This window comes from Nestor notabilis, unplaced genomic scaffold (assembly GCF_000696875.1).
Source record: "Nestor notabilis isolate BGI_N333 unplaced genomic scaffold, ASM69687v1 scaffold19477, whole genome shotgun sequence".
Taxonomy (NCBI): Eukaryota; Metazoa; Chordata; class Aves; order Psittaciformes; family Psittacidae; genus Nestor; species Nestor notabilis.
The window spans coordinates 2,934-18,111 of NW_009937121.1; the positions used below are offsets into that span (position 1 = coordinate 2,934).

The 15,178-nt window shown below is 47.4% G+C and overlaps 1 protein-coding gene across 1 annotated transcript in view; it reads right to left on the bottom strand.

Moving 5' to 3' along the window:
- Positions 1-447: 447 nt before the first annotated feature.
- ECSCR (endothelial cell surface expressed chemotaxis and apoptosis regulator) overlaps positions 448-15,178 on the bottom strand; it is a gene marked incomplete at its 3' end in the record, with an annotated part of 16,234 nt that continues 1,503 nt past the window's right edge. The window contains exons 2-10 of the mRNA XM_010018677.1: positions 8,880-8,921; positions 8,258-8,308; positions 6,932-7,045; positions 6,394-6,441; positions 4,472-4,519; positions 3,765-3,857; positions 2,432-2,530; positions 1,794-1,830; positions 448-547 (exon numbers count right to left, since the gene is read on the bottom strand). Coding sequence (XP_010016979.1) covers positions 448-547; positions 1,794-1,830; positions 2,432-2,530; positions 3,765-3,857; positions 4,472-4,519; positions 6,394-6,441; positions 6,932-7,045; positions 8,258-8,308; positions 8,880-8,921 — 632 coding nt within the window. The remainder of the gene's footprint in view (positions 548-1,793; positions 1,831-2,431; positions 2,531-3,764; positions 3,858-4,471; positions 4,520-6,393; positions 6,442-6,931; positions 7,046-8,257; positions 8,309-8,879; positions 8,922-15,178) is intronic.

Genomic DNA, 15,178 nt, shown 5'->3' on the forward strand with positions numbered 1-15,178 from the left:
CTGAAAATGACGTGAATGACTTGTGTGGAATGAGTCTGAGGGTACTGATGGGACTGTGCTTCAGCAGCTCCTGTGGGGGAGGAGTGGGTCAGCTTGGACTTAGAAGAGGGTGAGACCTTGATTTCTCAAAGGCTAGCTTAGTTACCTCTTCATTTAATAGCAGATCCCTCTGCCTTTGATGGCTGGCCCTAGGGGATGGCACCTATATCCATGAGGTATACTCGATGCCTTGAGTTCAGGCAGCTTGAATAAACCTGGAATGGGCACCCAAACTTTTCACCAGCTCACTGGAACCAGTTTGGGCCTTTAGGAGTTTGATGGTAGCTGTTTTTTATTATCTTTCTGAAGGAATAAGAGAACAAAGAAATACCTCGAGGGCATGTTCTTATCTAGCAAGAGAAATAATCCCCAGCTAACTCTCTAGAAAGCAAGGCTTGAAAGGCAAACCTTTTCTGATGGTGGATAACTCATGCTGTTGTTCATGTTGATGTTCTTCATGGAGATCAGGGTGATGCTGTTATCCTTCTGGCTTGTGCCTGCTGAGCAGCTGTCAAGAAGAGAAGGCAGCATTAACCATTCTGGAAAATGAGGGGGGAAGCTTCTTTGTGCCCAGCTGGAGGCAAGCAGGCTTGGAGTATGGGACCAGGGCTGACTTGCCCTTCCTTTTAAGCTGATCTCCTGAGTCAGGCCCATCCTTAGTGCCAGATTCCCTATCCCCATCTGAACACAGGTTTTTGAAGATCTCTGGGCTAACAAGCAGTGCATTGAGGCAAATCTGGATGTGGTGCTGGGTTGCCCTGCAGAAAGCACCATTGTCACCTGTGTCACTGCTTGGAAGTGGAACGAAAGGAAACATCACTGTATCCCTCTGTCCTACACCCTTGAGTTTATTTGTCATTCAGAGAGAGCCCTGGGTATTTTTACATCTGCTGTTCATGGATTGCAGCATCTCTCTTTACAAGTGCTAGGAATTCTTTTTCCCTAACCTGAGGGCTGGGATATGCATTTAGTGCAGTGAAGACTGGATGACTTTGGGGATTAGGGTGCCCTTTGGGGTGTAGTCTTCTGATATATCCTACCTCTGGCTTCAGATCACTTAGAGCACAATCATTAAGGGTACTTGGGAACTGTTGATGCAAATTTGGCACCCAGATACTTCAGAACTTTGCTCCCTGTGTCCCTTGCCTCTTCCCAAAGCAGGGTTTATTACTGTGGTAGGAAACTCAAATGGAAAAGTAGGTGCAACATGTTTTAATCCCTTCCAGCTCTTGTTTCCTGCTCCTTTCCCATGTGCAGCATCTTCTTTGGTAGGAGGGATGGACCATGGGGTTCAGATGGACCGTCCTCCACTTGATGCTTCTTTTCCAAAGGTCTCTGGATTGGGGGCCCCTTATCCTGCACTTGCCAGATAACACTAATAGACGTCTTGGAAGATATTTTTGGGAACCTGATTTCATCTCACTGAGACTGCTTTGAGATCCAGAAACCCAACTTTAGACCATAAGTCTGTATCTAGGCAAAGACAGACAAGCAAACTGCTTTTGGAAGGTGATGAGTCTTCACAGATAATGGTGCAGCTTTGAATTGAGGCCCTTAAATCTTCAACTTCTACCTTGGAGGATGAGGTGCTATCAAAGCTGATCTTTTTTTTTTTTTTTTTACCTGTCTCAAAGATGTCTTGAAATGTTTCTTTCCACCTGAAATAACCAAAGCAGACACTTTTCTGTGCTAAAATTAGTTCTAGAATAAAACAGGTGCTTTCACTAGGATGTGAATAGTGTGAGCAGCCTTACCTCTCTGATACCATAGAGGTTCCCGGTTTCTGTTTGTCTGGAGGGAGAAAAGCAGTTGGTGATGTACAGGTGAGAAAACATGACAGCTAAGCAATAAAATAAGTCAGTTATTCTCAGAATCGCATTGTACAGGGTTATAAATGAAATCCAGATGAGATTAGAGGCACTATGGGGGATACTTGAGAGTTGGTTAGAGAGAATTCTTCAGCTAACGTGTCCTACAGGCAGGACTGAAAGCTTTTCAGCCTGTGGAGTATCCTTCGGTCTTTCGCAGTTACCGGCCTTGCTATGGAGCAGCCTTGCCCTCTAGTGGGCACTGCTTAGTGGGAAATGGGAATTCTAGGGGAAGCGAGCGTCAAACTCTATATGACTTCGGCTGGAAGAGCTGCCCGCCTCTGGAAATCTGCACGTTTAACTGCAGCAAACTTCAGACTGTTCCCTTGTGCAGATGGGTTTGGGCTGGGGCTCTAAAGAGGTGGTCACACCACATTCCTAACTGCTGAATCTGTGTTCCAGTTCGGCTTCAAAACCTCCTCACCGTGTAAGCTTTTTGAAAGCATCTTTTAGGAATTGCCAAATCCACATGGAAACTGATGACTTTTTTTATTAGGGAAAGCCAAATCACCCCAGGGAAATACCTTCTGAGTCCTTTGAGCGATTACACTTGAACCTCAGGCTGACCACGCTGACCAGAATGATCACAACCACTATCAGGATAATGATGAAGCTGATGACACCTGGGGATGGAGAAAGAACTGTCTGTGACTGATATCACAACGTGCCTGTCCTTGGTTTCTGAGTAGCAGAAAGACTTTGACTGTCATAAAAGCTTGGGTCGGGAATCAATGTTGTTTTTAAAATGAGCAATGGTAGTTAATAGAGAAGTAAATAGTCACTACAGCAAACGGCTTTATCCTCTTGTGTTATAGCCTCAAAGGACTTCTGATTACTGAATTGGTAAGGCAGTGCCAGGGGGGCAGAAGTCAGCTGATTACACTGGGGATTGACTGGAGTCAATATATCCCTACTGCAGTTGGTAAATCTTACCCTAAAGGTGTATAAAGTCAGATAAATATGTAATGTAACAGGGAGAGACAAGCTAAAGACTGTGAACGATGTTATTTGTCTCATAAACTAATGGAGAAGTCCAGATCTGATTCTGATGTCAGGCCTCAATAAATCAAACTTATCTTTGCATGTGAGTCTTTTGCTGTTAAGACTGCTTCAAGACTTCTTGTGGCTTCCCTTGGAAGATATAAGCAAATGATACTTCTGAAGTCGACACTTGACTGTTAAAATGCTTCTGAAATAACACTTTTTTCCTGTAGTATGATATAAATGAGTTAATTGGCTTTTTTGCTCATCTTTATGGAAGAGGGGGACAGTAGAGCCCAAGGCAGAATGGGTCTCTTAAATCTACCCTGTGTCTATCTTCAAATCTGTTGCCAGGTTAAGGTATGACATCTCTTGTTCCATCCTTCCACAGTCTGAAGGATGCAGAGGACTCGGCTGCCTCCTGCCAAGCAGGGTGCAGATACACAGGGGAAAGCAGGAAGGCAGGGAGGGAATGCAGGGTGAAAATAATATCTAAGCTTCTAGACAATTAGTATTTATTCTAGACCCTGTCAGGGAACCTAGGGCATAGCATGGGGTGGTTTGTGCCCAGGTCTTGTCCTAACAGGGAGCTAGGGCAAACACTGGCACTGGGAGCAAGATCTCAAGCTCAGGTGTAGCTGTGATGGACTTTGAAGTTGTCTGCCCCTTGTATACTGAGTCTGGCTGGGAGTAGGTGCTTTACTGCATGCTGGTAAAAGTCTTTCTTAGGGGTTCTCCCTTGCACCCTGAAAGCTCCAGGATCAGGCATAACTGTGGAGTCATCTCCAGGGAAGCATCTTTGAAGCTGGGTGTCCAAAACAGCGTGGCCTGGTGAAAGAGACCCCTCTCTGCTCCCCAGCTTGCACAAGACCTTACCAAAAGCTGCCACTGTCAAAGGTGATTTATCATCTGTTGGAGTGGGCACAGGCAGGTAGCCAGAAGGTGTTGGGGTGACTGGATTTGAGGTCCCTGCAAGAAAGGGGAGAAAGGTAGCTTTATGTAGAAGTCTGTGATTGGGAAGAGGATTCCTAGCACTGCTAGAGGACCTAACTCATGCTTGAAAAGAATAATGATGGATCCTGGCCAGCCCCATCCATGTTAACAGCGAAGTGACCAAGACCTGAGTGGAAATCAGATTGCCTTGGTGTGGCCCCTTTTGTTGGCAAACTGAGAACCTCCACAGGGTTTTCTGCAGGGTTCCCAGTAAGGAATCATGGAATACTGTTGGTTGGAAGGGACCTTCAAAGGTCATCTACTTCCAACCCCCTTCAGGAACCTGAGCATGTGTTTGTGTGGAGAGTTTGTCCCACCGCTCTCCTATTAAAACCTTTTGCCATAAGGCACCTTTCCTGATGTGAATCACAACCACTGTTCCAGGCTCAACAGGTTGCCCTAAAATGCTGCTTCTGTGGAGCTTTGCAGGTTTTTCAAGGGCCGAATGGGATGGAGAGCATCCCTCAGGTACTCGCTGGCTGTTCACCATGCTGCCCTGAAGATAGTATGATGGGCTTGCTGTTGGCTACGTAAAGGGCTATAAAATATCTAGTAGTAATCACCTCTTTCTGAGAGAGTGGAGGAAGCACCTTGAGTTACTAATGTTGTGGTACTCTTGCTTCTTGTGGGCTCTTGACCTGCATAGAGAAAGGCAGAATGTGAGCCTTGTCCTTGAGCATCACTTAAAACCCAAAAGAATTAATGGTCATGCTGGAGAGGAAAACAGATTCGTGGTAATGCTGGCAATATCTGGGAATACATGGAGTTCATACTCAGGCTACAACCTTCCCACCAAACATACTTTGTACTGTTTTCCATGTCAAACAGAAACTCCGGGAGCCAAAATTCAAATACCCTTGTATAAACCTCTCAGGTTCTATGGCTCCTCATGCAGTTTTGGGGCAGAGAGAGCAATAGAGTACTGGGAGAGTGAACTGGGAAGGTTACTGATTTGCTATTGCTCATGAACATGGAGACTTTAGGGAAGAAATTCTGCAGAAGATGGGTGTGAGTTGACTGTTCAGCTTGCCCTTGGACTTGGAATTAGTGGATATGCTGTCCTGTGCTATCTAGAAGTAATGAAGCTAGTTTGAGTTGGTGCACCATCTGTGGCAGCGTAGAGTTTGGTTTGAGCAAGGACTCCAGTTCTCGGTGGGATAAACTGGCTTATATGAAGCTGTTTGGTTTGTGCCAGCTGCTTCCAATGCCTCTGAAAGCAAATTAAAAGCCAACGTGTGCGTCTCGCTTCTACAGAGAGAAAAAAGTCCTTGTTGCCTCCTGGATGTGTGTGGAGCTGCCAGATTATCTGCATGGACCTTATTCAACAGCTACAGGCCCTGTCAGGAGACTAAAAATGATACTTGAATGTTTCAGAAGATCATCTGTAGGTCAAGTAGGATCTTCTTTCCTCCTTTCCTTTCCCCATTTTGCAATAGGAGCGTTGGCCAAAAGTATGCGCTGCCTGGAGAAGTGTGAAGCAGCTCCTGGCACTGCACTGGGCGCAGGGTGTGCAGCTGAACTGGGTTCCTGGCTTGCACAAAACCTCACTGTTTTGGAATGCAACTTTGCCAAAAGTCAGAAGGAAAAGGGGAAGTGCTATGTAAAGGGGAAAGGGTATAGAATAACGCATCTAACTGGCTTAGGAACCACGTGGAGCAGAACAGTCCTGAGAAGCAGGAGCTGCTGCTGTACAATTTTCTCACCACTCATTAAACCCTGTGTTTCATTCTGGAATTGTTCTTCTAGCCACAGGTGATGGGCAGAAGCTGTGGTTTGCTGAGCCTGGCACGGATACCCCATCCCTGGGAAATGGTGGGTCTCACACAACAGGAGATCTCACTTTTGGAAGCATCAGCAACATCTCTATAGTCAAAGATGTATGGAGCTTCTCCAGTACAAAGCAGGGTTATAATTAATAGCAGTCTGCTCTGATGCAAGGGGCTCTTGGCTTGGCTGGGCACAGGCATGCTGGTTGAACATCTGTGCAGGCAGAGCTGACCATGGGTTTTTAACCTTGCTTGTGGTGGAGAAGATCTGAGAGTGCTTGGGAAGGCAGAGCACTTTGTCTTGACCACTGCAGGTTTTGATGCTGAATCTTTAATGGGGAATCAGCTCAGTTGGCAGATTCCAGTTTTCCCCCTCCCTTGGATTCTGCCCTTATTCTGAGAAAGCGCTCACTGAATGCTCTATTTTTTTGCTTGCAGGTTGGGTTAAACAAAATGTCAAAACCAGAACTATTCTTTTTTTAAAGAATGTTAAAGGGCCTCCCATTTCCTAAACATAGATCAGTCTTTCAATGGTTCAAGTTCTTCTTTCACCCGAAGGATGTTAAGTGCACTTGGTCCTCGGTTTTTTCACTGCTTGTAGGGATACCAGACATGATTTTGGGTGTTACTGATGGCTCAACCCCGAGCTAGACTAGTGCTTAGATAACCTGCACCACGTGAACCGGGTAAGCTAATTGCCATGAAATGATCTAAACTTATTGTTACTTTATAAAAGGACAAAGTACCTTGAGATGGTGAAGCTGCTGTGCTTCTGCTTCCAGAAGACTTTTCATCTGGGTAAAGAAAACATGGGAAAGGAGAATTAACTCTTGAAGCTGCTACTGACTGTGCTGTGGAAAGCTGTAGGGTTTCCGTGGGGTAAAAAAAGCTTGGTTTGCATGAAGCTTCCCTTCCAAACAAGTGTCAGTATGTCCAGCTAGCAAGCTGTGCAGTCAGTTTGGAGAGTGTACATGGGAGGTGAGCTGGGGTGCCTGTAGCTCCTCCACAAACCATTACCAGGTAAAGCATGATCTGGCTCTTCTGATACGGGTTTGCTGAGCAGCTGCCACATCTAAGTCACCCTCTTGTCCAGCCCCATGGTTTTGGGGAGCTGGAGTGAGCTGCTCTATTAGCAAAGACTCAAGAGATTCAAAATTGCTGCTACTGAATAAGTAGCCTGGCATGGACTAGCCCAGTCTTTCTGATGCCTTCAGTTTTGCTTGGATAAACAGGGATGCACAAACAGGTCCTACCTGAGCAAAATGGAGAGCTTTCCATGCTTACCTTGTACAGTTGGTGTTAGCAGTGTTGTAGCAACAGAAGAGGACTTGGCTGTAGTAGTTGGACCCACGGAGGTGAGGTTCAAGTCAGTTGGTGGTGTTGATTTTACTGAAGGCTCTGTAGAGGAAGCATAGTGTTATTTTAAAGGGTTCTGCTCACCACGAGCTCTGCTCAGAAACAGATTGGAGGGGGACATGGCTATTGCAAAGAGTCCTCAAGCTCCTTGGGAGCTATGGATAATCTGCTAGGGAAAGCATGGGTGTGCATAGACAAGGAAATAGTCTTCGTCCTGCTCAGACTAAGGGGGGCTCTTGTACTTTGGCATTAGCTTTTGCTTTTTTAGTGTACGGAGATGCTGAGCTGATAGCTCAGGAGACCTGGAGAAGGTTTCCATTTTGCCACTGCTTTTTTCCTGCTTTGAAGATGAAAGTATTTTTATCACTGGACACTTTATCTGGCTGCCTGGCACTGATGTATTTGCTTGCTTGTTATCTGAAATGCTAACTCCTCTGTTTCATTTCATGAAGAGTCTCTTTAGCACAGATAACTCAGCTCTTGCAGTGCTCCAGAAGCTCTGTCATCTTCCTCAGCCTGCTACTCAAAGCTCCAAGCAAGAACATGATCCAGAGCAAGATATGAGGGGGAAAAAAAGTTTTCAGTAGGCCCTTTGCAAGGAAGAGTGGATCATCAGCTTGGAATTTATAGGGAAATTCCTTGTCTAGACTTCTCTTGGCTTTCCAATAAAAACGAGAAGAGTAAAAATGGTTTTAAGGGTTGGTTTTTTTTTGGTGGGGTGGGGATTTTGCTTGTTTGTTTTTGTTTTGTTTTGTTTGCCCTGTGAGGGTGCTGAGGTGCTGGCACAGGGTGCCCAGAGAAGCTGTGGCTGCCCCATCCCTGGCAGTGTTCAAGGCCAGGTTGGACACAGGGGCTTGGAGCAACCTGCTCTAGTGGAAGGTGTCCCTGCCCATGGCAGGGGGTTGGGACTGGATGAGCTTTAAGTTTCCTTCCAACCCAAACCAGGCTGGGATTCTATGATGATTCTATGAATTAGAGCTAGGGCAGTATTCACCTACTGACTCTGCTTCTCCCTATTCAATTCAGTGAATTTTTTCCCCTGTTCTTGCTCATACCTGTGCCTTGATCCCTCTTGGCTGAACTGGCTTGATCATAAACCCTTATGCCACAAAATTTCCTCCTTCCCTGCCACTGGTCTCATCTAACCTGCTGCTGCAACCCCATTTATTGCTGGATGGCCCAGCTGGCCAGCTGAACCAGTTACAAGGCAGGATGCCCCTGAGCCACATTCTGAGGTCTCCAGGTGAGTGTTACCTGATGTGTGGTTCTTTACTTCAGGGCTGTGCGTTGTTGATGGGGATCGACCTGTAACACAAACAGAGAGACATGGAGGTGACTTCTACGCGTGCTCCTTGTTGATGGGATCTCCATGGGGAGGGCTGAAGGATGGCCCAGAAAGGGGCCATTGTAGACAGTGAGAGTTGAAAGGGTGATGGGAACAAGAGATGTGAAGGAGACGGCTTGTCACTGATGTGGCTGTAGGGACATGTGGATAAAGGGACCTTGGCTCTGAGGATCCATGGAGGAGAATGTGCTAACTGCTAGGAAACAGCTGGGGGAATCAGGGAGCAGAGATGAGGCAGGACCCCCCTGCTTTCACTGGGCTTCCTGGAGCACAGCATTGCTCTCCCAGACAAAAAGGGGAGCCAGGCAAGGTCATCCGCTGGGCACAGTGGCCACTGTGGTCCCTGGAAATCTGGGGGTGAATGATGACAAGTGAGGCAGGCAGAGGTGGGCAATGCAAGGTCCCAGGAGAAGGTCCTTCAGTGGGTGGGATTTCTGAATAGAGTTCCCATTTATGGACTCTGTATTTGCATCCCCGCATATGCATCCACATCCAAATAGACATCTAAGCAGATCACAACCCAGGAGGTACCTGTTACAGCGTGGACAGAGGAGTCTGTGGAGGCTGTAGTACCTGCAATGAAAGAATAAGAGTATTAGCAGAGCTAATCTGTGACTGTCACTAATGCATTGGTGTTCTTGCTGGTTGTGTGATTTGGGCTTTCCTTGTCTTCTGTAGTATTGACTTTGAAATACGTGATTTCCCCCAAAGCATTAGCAAAGAAGTAGTAGCAAACGCTGAGAGCAAAACTGTGAGGTTCTGAGGAAAGTAGGACTGGAGTTTATTCAGTCAGGATAAATGCCCCCTCCCCAGATGGAGCAGGACCCTGCAGGGAGATGTCTTCTGCTACAGGGTAAATGCAAGGCCATGTAAATTAGTGGGGTTGCTTGCTTCACATAAGCCAGGGATGGGGCATCCACAACCTCTCTGGGCATCCTGTGCCTCACCACTTGCAACATCTCATTTCTTATGAGGAGCCAACGTGGGTGCTGAACTTTGTGGTAGGTTCCTGTGCTGTAGGTGTTTGAACGAGCTCATTTGACTGCCCTGGCAGTGGTGTGTACCTGGGATGAGATCTTTAGTATCCAGCATATGTGGGTTATCAGGGCTTGGCTCAGAGCCCACCCCTTGGGACTGTCTGGGTGTAGTGAGCTCCTGATTGATCTCATTCTTCTCATGTAACCGCATTGGAGCTCTAATTGTTTTTTTGTCTGAGGCTTTATGACAATGATCCCAGCCAAACAGGAACCAAAACAGTGTGTAAACCACAGTGAATACATAATAAAACGTGGTCCTTTTCCAGATAGGATTTGGCTGTGAAAACCAGACCTGACTTTTCAGATCTTTCCCATGCTTTTCTCTTCTAGCTTACTGGCCTGGCAAAACTGTCTAGTTTAGTTGATAAGAGACAAGACATGATCAAATCTTAGAGAAAGGAAGTGACTGGTTTGTTTTATAAATCAATTTGGAACAGGCCCAGAAAACAAAGGCTTTTAACTGCAGCAAGGAAAAGGGAGGCTGGGCTATAGGAAACTGCCTTAAAGTAAGGACAGTGAGTTGCTGGGAGTGATTGTGTAGGAGAATTGTAGGATATCCTTCTCGGCAGGGTTTGAAAGGCAGGTTAAATGAGCATCACCCTAGTAACATAGACAGGTCTATGGGTAGATGTAACCTCACTTACTAAATCAATTAATATAATGGAGAGAAAGATCTTTTGGGCACACCGTTGCCTCCCTTAAAGAGGTAGAGAAGCTTCTTTTGAGGGAGGGGGATGCGTTCCTGTTGCCTGGGAGGCTGTGGGGCACTGCTGCCTCCCCAGTGCCCAGCTGCCTCCTTGGAGAGCGTGTGACAACTTGGGGCATTTCCATTGATACTGAGAGTTTGCCAAGGTTTCTCTTTGTCACTGGGCTTCCTCTTCTTAAATAGCTTTAAAACAATTTCTGGACTTTGGTTTCCAAATGCCATAAGATACTCTATGCATTCAGCACAAAACGTAACATGCTGAGATCATCATGGGAGCCAATATCCTCTAGCAAGTGCCAAACTCCAGCAGCTCCTCTTTCTCCTAAATGCCCTTGCAGAAGCCATTGTCTTGTTTTCCCATGAGGAGAAGTAGCTGCTTGTAACACATTTTCTTCTTGAAATTATCACAGGTGCTTTTTTTAGTGTACATGGCATATGAAAGCATCCAAAATTGCTGAAGAAAGAGCTATTGTCTACACTTAGTCTTTGTCAAACGAAAAGGGAATAAAGGTGCTGGGCTGGCTGCTTATTCCACTATTTTTGGTGCAGTTGAGGAGAAATCTGAGAGCTTGAACAGAGCCCCTAGGGATGGGAAGAAGCTGAGGGTAAGGGACATGACATTGGCCTGTATGGCCATCCCTGGTGGGGCATCCTCTGGGCTAGCTCCAGCATCCCTGGCGCTAGGGCAAAAGGAAGAGGATCATACTCAATGCTTTCTTCTTCCACAGCTCAGCCCTTCACTGCAGGTCACACAAAACTAAACCTGGGGGTTATTGTAAATAACATTAAAAAGCAGGTTTTTACCAGTGGTCAGTCCCTGAAGTTCACCTGGCCAAGTAAGTGCTCACCATTGTCTGCACATCTGAGCTTTGCTGTGAAGATGCCAAGGGATGGAATCATAGAGATCCCCTTTAGCACTTTACTTGGGAATAAATGGCCCTGGCTTCTCTAATCACAACCACTGTTTTTTCAAAGGGGAGCAGGTCTGGCTCTGACTTCTGGCCACTGCTGCTTGTTATGCCTTCCTTGCCAACTCAAATAATCAAAAGCCCTGTTCTATTAAGTGTTTTCTTTTGGGGAAGGTGCTTAGCATCCTGGTGGAATAACATGGGAGGGGTACAGACGTGTGCAAAGCAGGAAGAGACCCGAGCCATGTCGTGGGGCTGGGCAGCAGGATGGGTACCAACAAAACCGCGCCACGTGTCGTGGCTCCCTGCAGACATCCCCTGGGGACTCTCGTGCAAACAGGGCTGGAAACCATTTCCTCGCAGTGCTGCTGCCAGCACGGCCCCTGCTCCCGTCCACGGAGGGCCCTGGCTGTATAAACAGCTAACAATAATAACCGGGATGCAGCCAGCGCAGCTGGAATTGCAATAAACATCAAAGCCATTCAAAGGACTCGCCACTGAGCGTAAGCACCGCCAAGATATTTGTTGCTTGTTTGGGTGCAAGTGATTTGTAGCTGGGTTGTGCAATTCTAGGTGGAGACGAGGAGTTTGCAGAGGGATTTATGATGGGAAGCACAGCTTTCTGCTCTTGCTGGAATGGGAAGCTCCTGATTACCCACAGGGCTGCAGAGGAGCGCATCGGAGCTGCAGGTGCATTTCAGCTCCAACTCAGTGCTAGCTACTTTTGGGTTGCTTTTTCCAGAGGATGAGCAGGGGAATGTTGGTTTTCTGTTACTTGCAGTAGTTCTGTGAAATCAGATGTGCGTGTTAGAGCAGAGACGTCTTTCCATGGGGCCTTCTCTCACAGTGATGTTCCCAGAGCTCACCCTGCTTGCTCCTCAGCACAAAAAGAGATTGATGTAAACCAACAGAGAAGTGAATTTTAGGTATTTCTGCTTTGTTGTTATTTTTGGCAATCGTAGACATTTAAAGAGTGGCTTCTCCGTCTGCAGACCAAAGAGAAGCACTGGCATTTAAAAGCCCCAAACTCTGTCAGAGCCTCTGTATAGCAGCACTGCTGCAGCAGAGACCTGGGCCAGCTCTTGGGAACACTTCAGCAGGGTTTGGGTCCAGCTTCGGGAGGGCTTGTGCTATCCAGTCTGTACTCATAGAGGGATGGAGCCACAGGGGTGGAATCTCTGGCACAAGTATGAAGATGCAGGGCCTGGGACTGGTCCTGTCCTCTCAGAACTGGTGGTGGACAGGAACCATCTGCCTTAATGACATGTAACCCTGGACTTGTATTGCTCTTGTGTTCCCTGGCAGTGCTGGGGGGAGTTGTGGTGATGTTCTACATCGCATGGCAGGGAGCTGCAGATGCTTTGCTGTACAACCTCTGCTTGCAGGTTGCATGAACACACGCTTTCAGAAAAGAGACCCAGCAACCTAAAATTAACACAAGTACAGCTGTTTCCTGGGTGAAACACAGCAGCTGTGGAAGCAGCAGAGAGCAGCAACATCCAATTCTTAGGACTTTCACATGGAAAAAAGACCCCCGTATTAGGAAACCTGGAAAGAGGAGAGCTCTGCAAAAGCCTACGTCCCATTTTATGAAGTGCCTAAAAAAGCTGCCTCTGCCTTGAGGGTCATGCAGCAGATAAGGTGGGAATTATGGGGGAGAGAGGAAAAGTGTTGTAATGCAGGCTGGATAACTGACAGCCGCAATCAGGTCCCAGTTCCACAGAGGTATTTAAGCCTAATTCCCAAGTAACATGGGGGGTTGGCAGCTTGCTGCCAAGTGGTTCTGAATTGTAATGACTTGGCCAAAGTGTTACGGAAAGTTTAGAGAGCCAGGAATGAAACCCGGATCTCATCAGCAATTAAAATCAATCTCAGCCTTCCTGTGTTCTTCCTTAAGGGCAGCGCCCAGGCCTGGGCATCCTCTGGGAGCATCACACTCTGTGTTCCCCTCTGGTGAGCTGTGCTGGAGCAAGTCTTAGAGGAAGTCAATTAAAAACCACTTGAATGTAGAAAATAAGCCAGGAGACAAACAACGTGGGGAACTGCATGCATGGAGTGGGCTCTGCCACCGTATTGTGTGTGGTGAGGTCTGGTTTTTCCGTGAAAAGTGGTTGCTTATGGAAGAGCAAAGCAGCACGGCTTTTCTCCTGGCCACACCATCACTGCTCCATGGTGTTTGGAGTGTGAACACCAGCTCTACCAGGCTGCTGCACCCTCCAGGCTGCTTAATGGTTCCAGTTTCCTCTGTGACCTGCTTGTTTTAGAGCTCTGGGTTTGCTGCTGCTCTTTGTAGTGCTGGTGATGTGGGTCCTGCCCTTCTGCCTAAGCTGCTGCTTGGGTTTGACAGTGGGTCTGGGATTTTGGAGGGGGAAATCACTCGATAGAATCCCAGATTGGTTTGTTTTGGAAGGGACCTTAAAGCTCAACCAATTCCAACCCCCTGCTATGGTCAGGGACATCTTCCACTAGAGCAGGTTGCTCCAAGCCCGTATCCAACGTGGCCTTGAACACTGCCAGGGATGGGGCGGCCACAGCTTCTCTGGGCAACCTGTGCCAGTGAAAGACCTGGGAGCTGCTCCAAGGTCTCTCCTTCAGGAGCCTTCTCTTCTCCAGCTGACCCAGCCCAGCTCTCTCAGCCTGGCTCCAGAGCAGAGCTGCTCCAGCCCTCACAGCAGCTCCGTGGCCCTGTCCCATCCCTGTGCCCCAGACCAGCAAACCCTCAGTCTCAGGTTCTGGGGCCCAAGGCAGTGGTTTCTTACCAGCAATAGGTAAGAAGGTTGTCCCTAACCTGTGAAATCCACCTGCTAGCAAGGCAGTGCCATTGAACCACATCCCTGGGGCTTTCAGGTTTGTAGCAAGTTTCATGAGCTACCGGCAGTAGGGGCAAAGTCTCCTGGAACCTTTCATATTTCCAACACCACCTCAGCCAGAGGCACTGGAGGGGGCTTTGCTCCATTCTGCTGTGCTGGGATGATTCAATTGAAAGGAAAAACCAGCCCCCAAAGCCCATAAATCTATGAGGAAGTCTGAAAGGAGGGTTCCTCCTTGTGGTGGTGGTTGGGTCGTGCTGAGTGGGCTCCTCTGGGAAGTGGAGTAGTGAGACTACCTAGCCGAGGTGTTACACAGGATACAGACCTCCCTTTTCCAGTCTTGGGATTAAGCCCACACCTTGGTTTTCCCAGCAGTTCCTAGCATTCCTGGCATTGGGTTACCAGCTCCATCCCCTCCAAGGACACCTGGTGTGTTGACTCACGTATTGTAAATGCGACATAATACCTGGAAACCATCCCCGGCCCCTTCAGTCAGACTTGCAGAGTCATCTGCAGGGTTTTGTGTTACTAGAAGGGAGCAGTTTGTTTTGTGAACAAACATTTCTCCTAACCACCTCCTGCTTTCCCTTCCTTGTTCTCCACGTCAGGGTTGCGTTGGCCTCTCCTTTGGCCAAGGAATCAGCTTCAGGATGCACTCGATTCCCTGGTTTAAGGATGTGAGTTCTCTATCTGGAAGCTCTTCTGGTAGCTGAAGGTCTGTCCTCCAGCTGCACCCCTTTTTGATTAGATCAAATATATGTATTGGAATATATACATGTTTTTACACTGTGCTTCTTGTGGCATTATCCATTCACTGGCTGTGGCACAGGTAAGGAGAGCAGCGGGAAAACCCTGCTGGGTTCTCATCAGCTTGCAGAAGGAATTTTTCAGTGGAATTCTTTTGTCTGGAAAATGCCTGCCCATTGTAATGGAAACGATTCATAGGAAGAGGTTTGTTTGGACAAAATTACTGTTAAGTGTTTGTGGGGGAGGAAAACCAGGTTGGGAATGTTCCAAACCTTCCCACTTGAGCAATTTCATGGCAACAGTATTTGAACCTCCCTTTGGAAATAATGGTGAGAGCTTAGAAGTTGTAATTAAGTGCTAATAAATTCATTAATAAATTAATGAACTTGAACAAAAAAACTTGAAAAAACCCCAAACAACAAAAGGTCTGTGTGGGAACAGGCAGGTATTAGTTTCCAGCCAAAGCAAATCCTGTCTCTCCCTGTACTCTCCTTGGGGTGTCCTCCTTCTGAGGTACCTTATTCCCTTCTCCAGCTGCCCATGTGTCGGGGAACCACTGGCATCACTGGCCTTACCACTGCGTTGTTTGCTAAGCCTTCCCTTGTGCAGCAGCTTCCCCCCC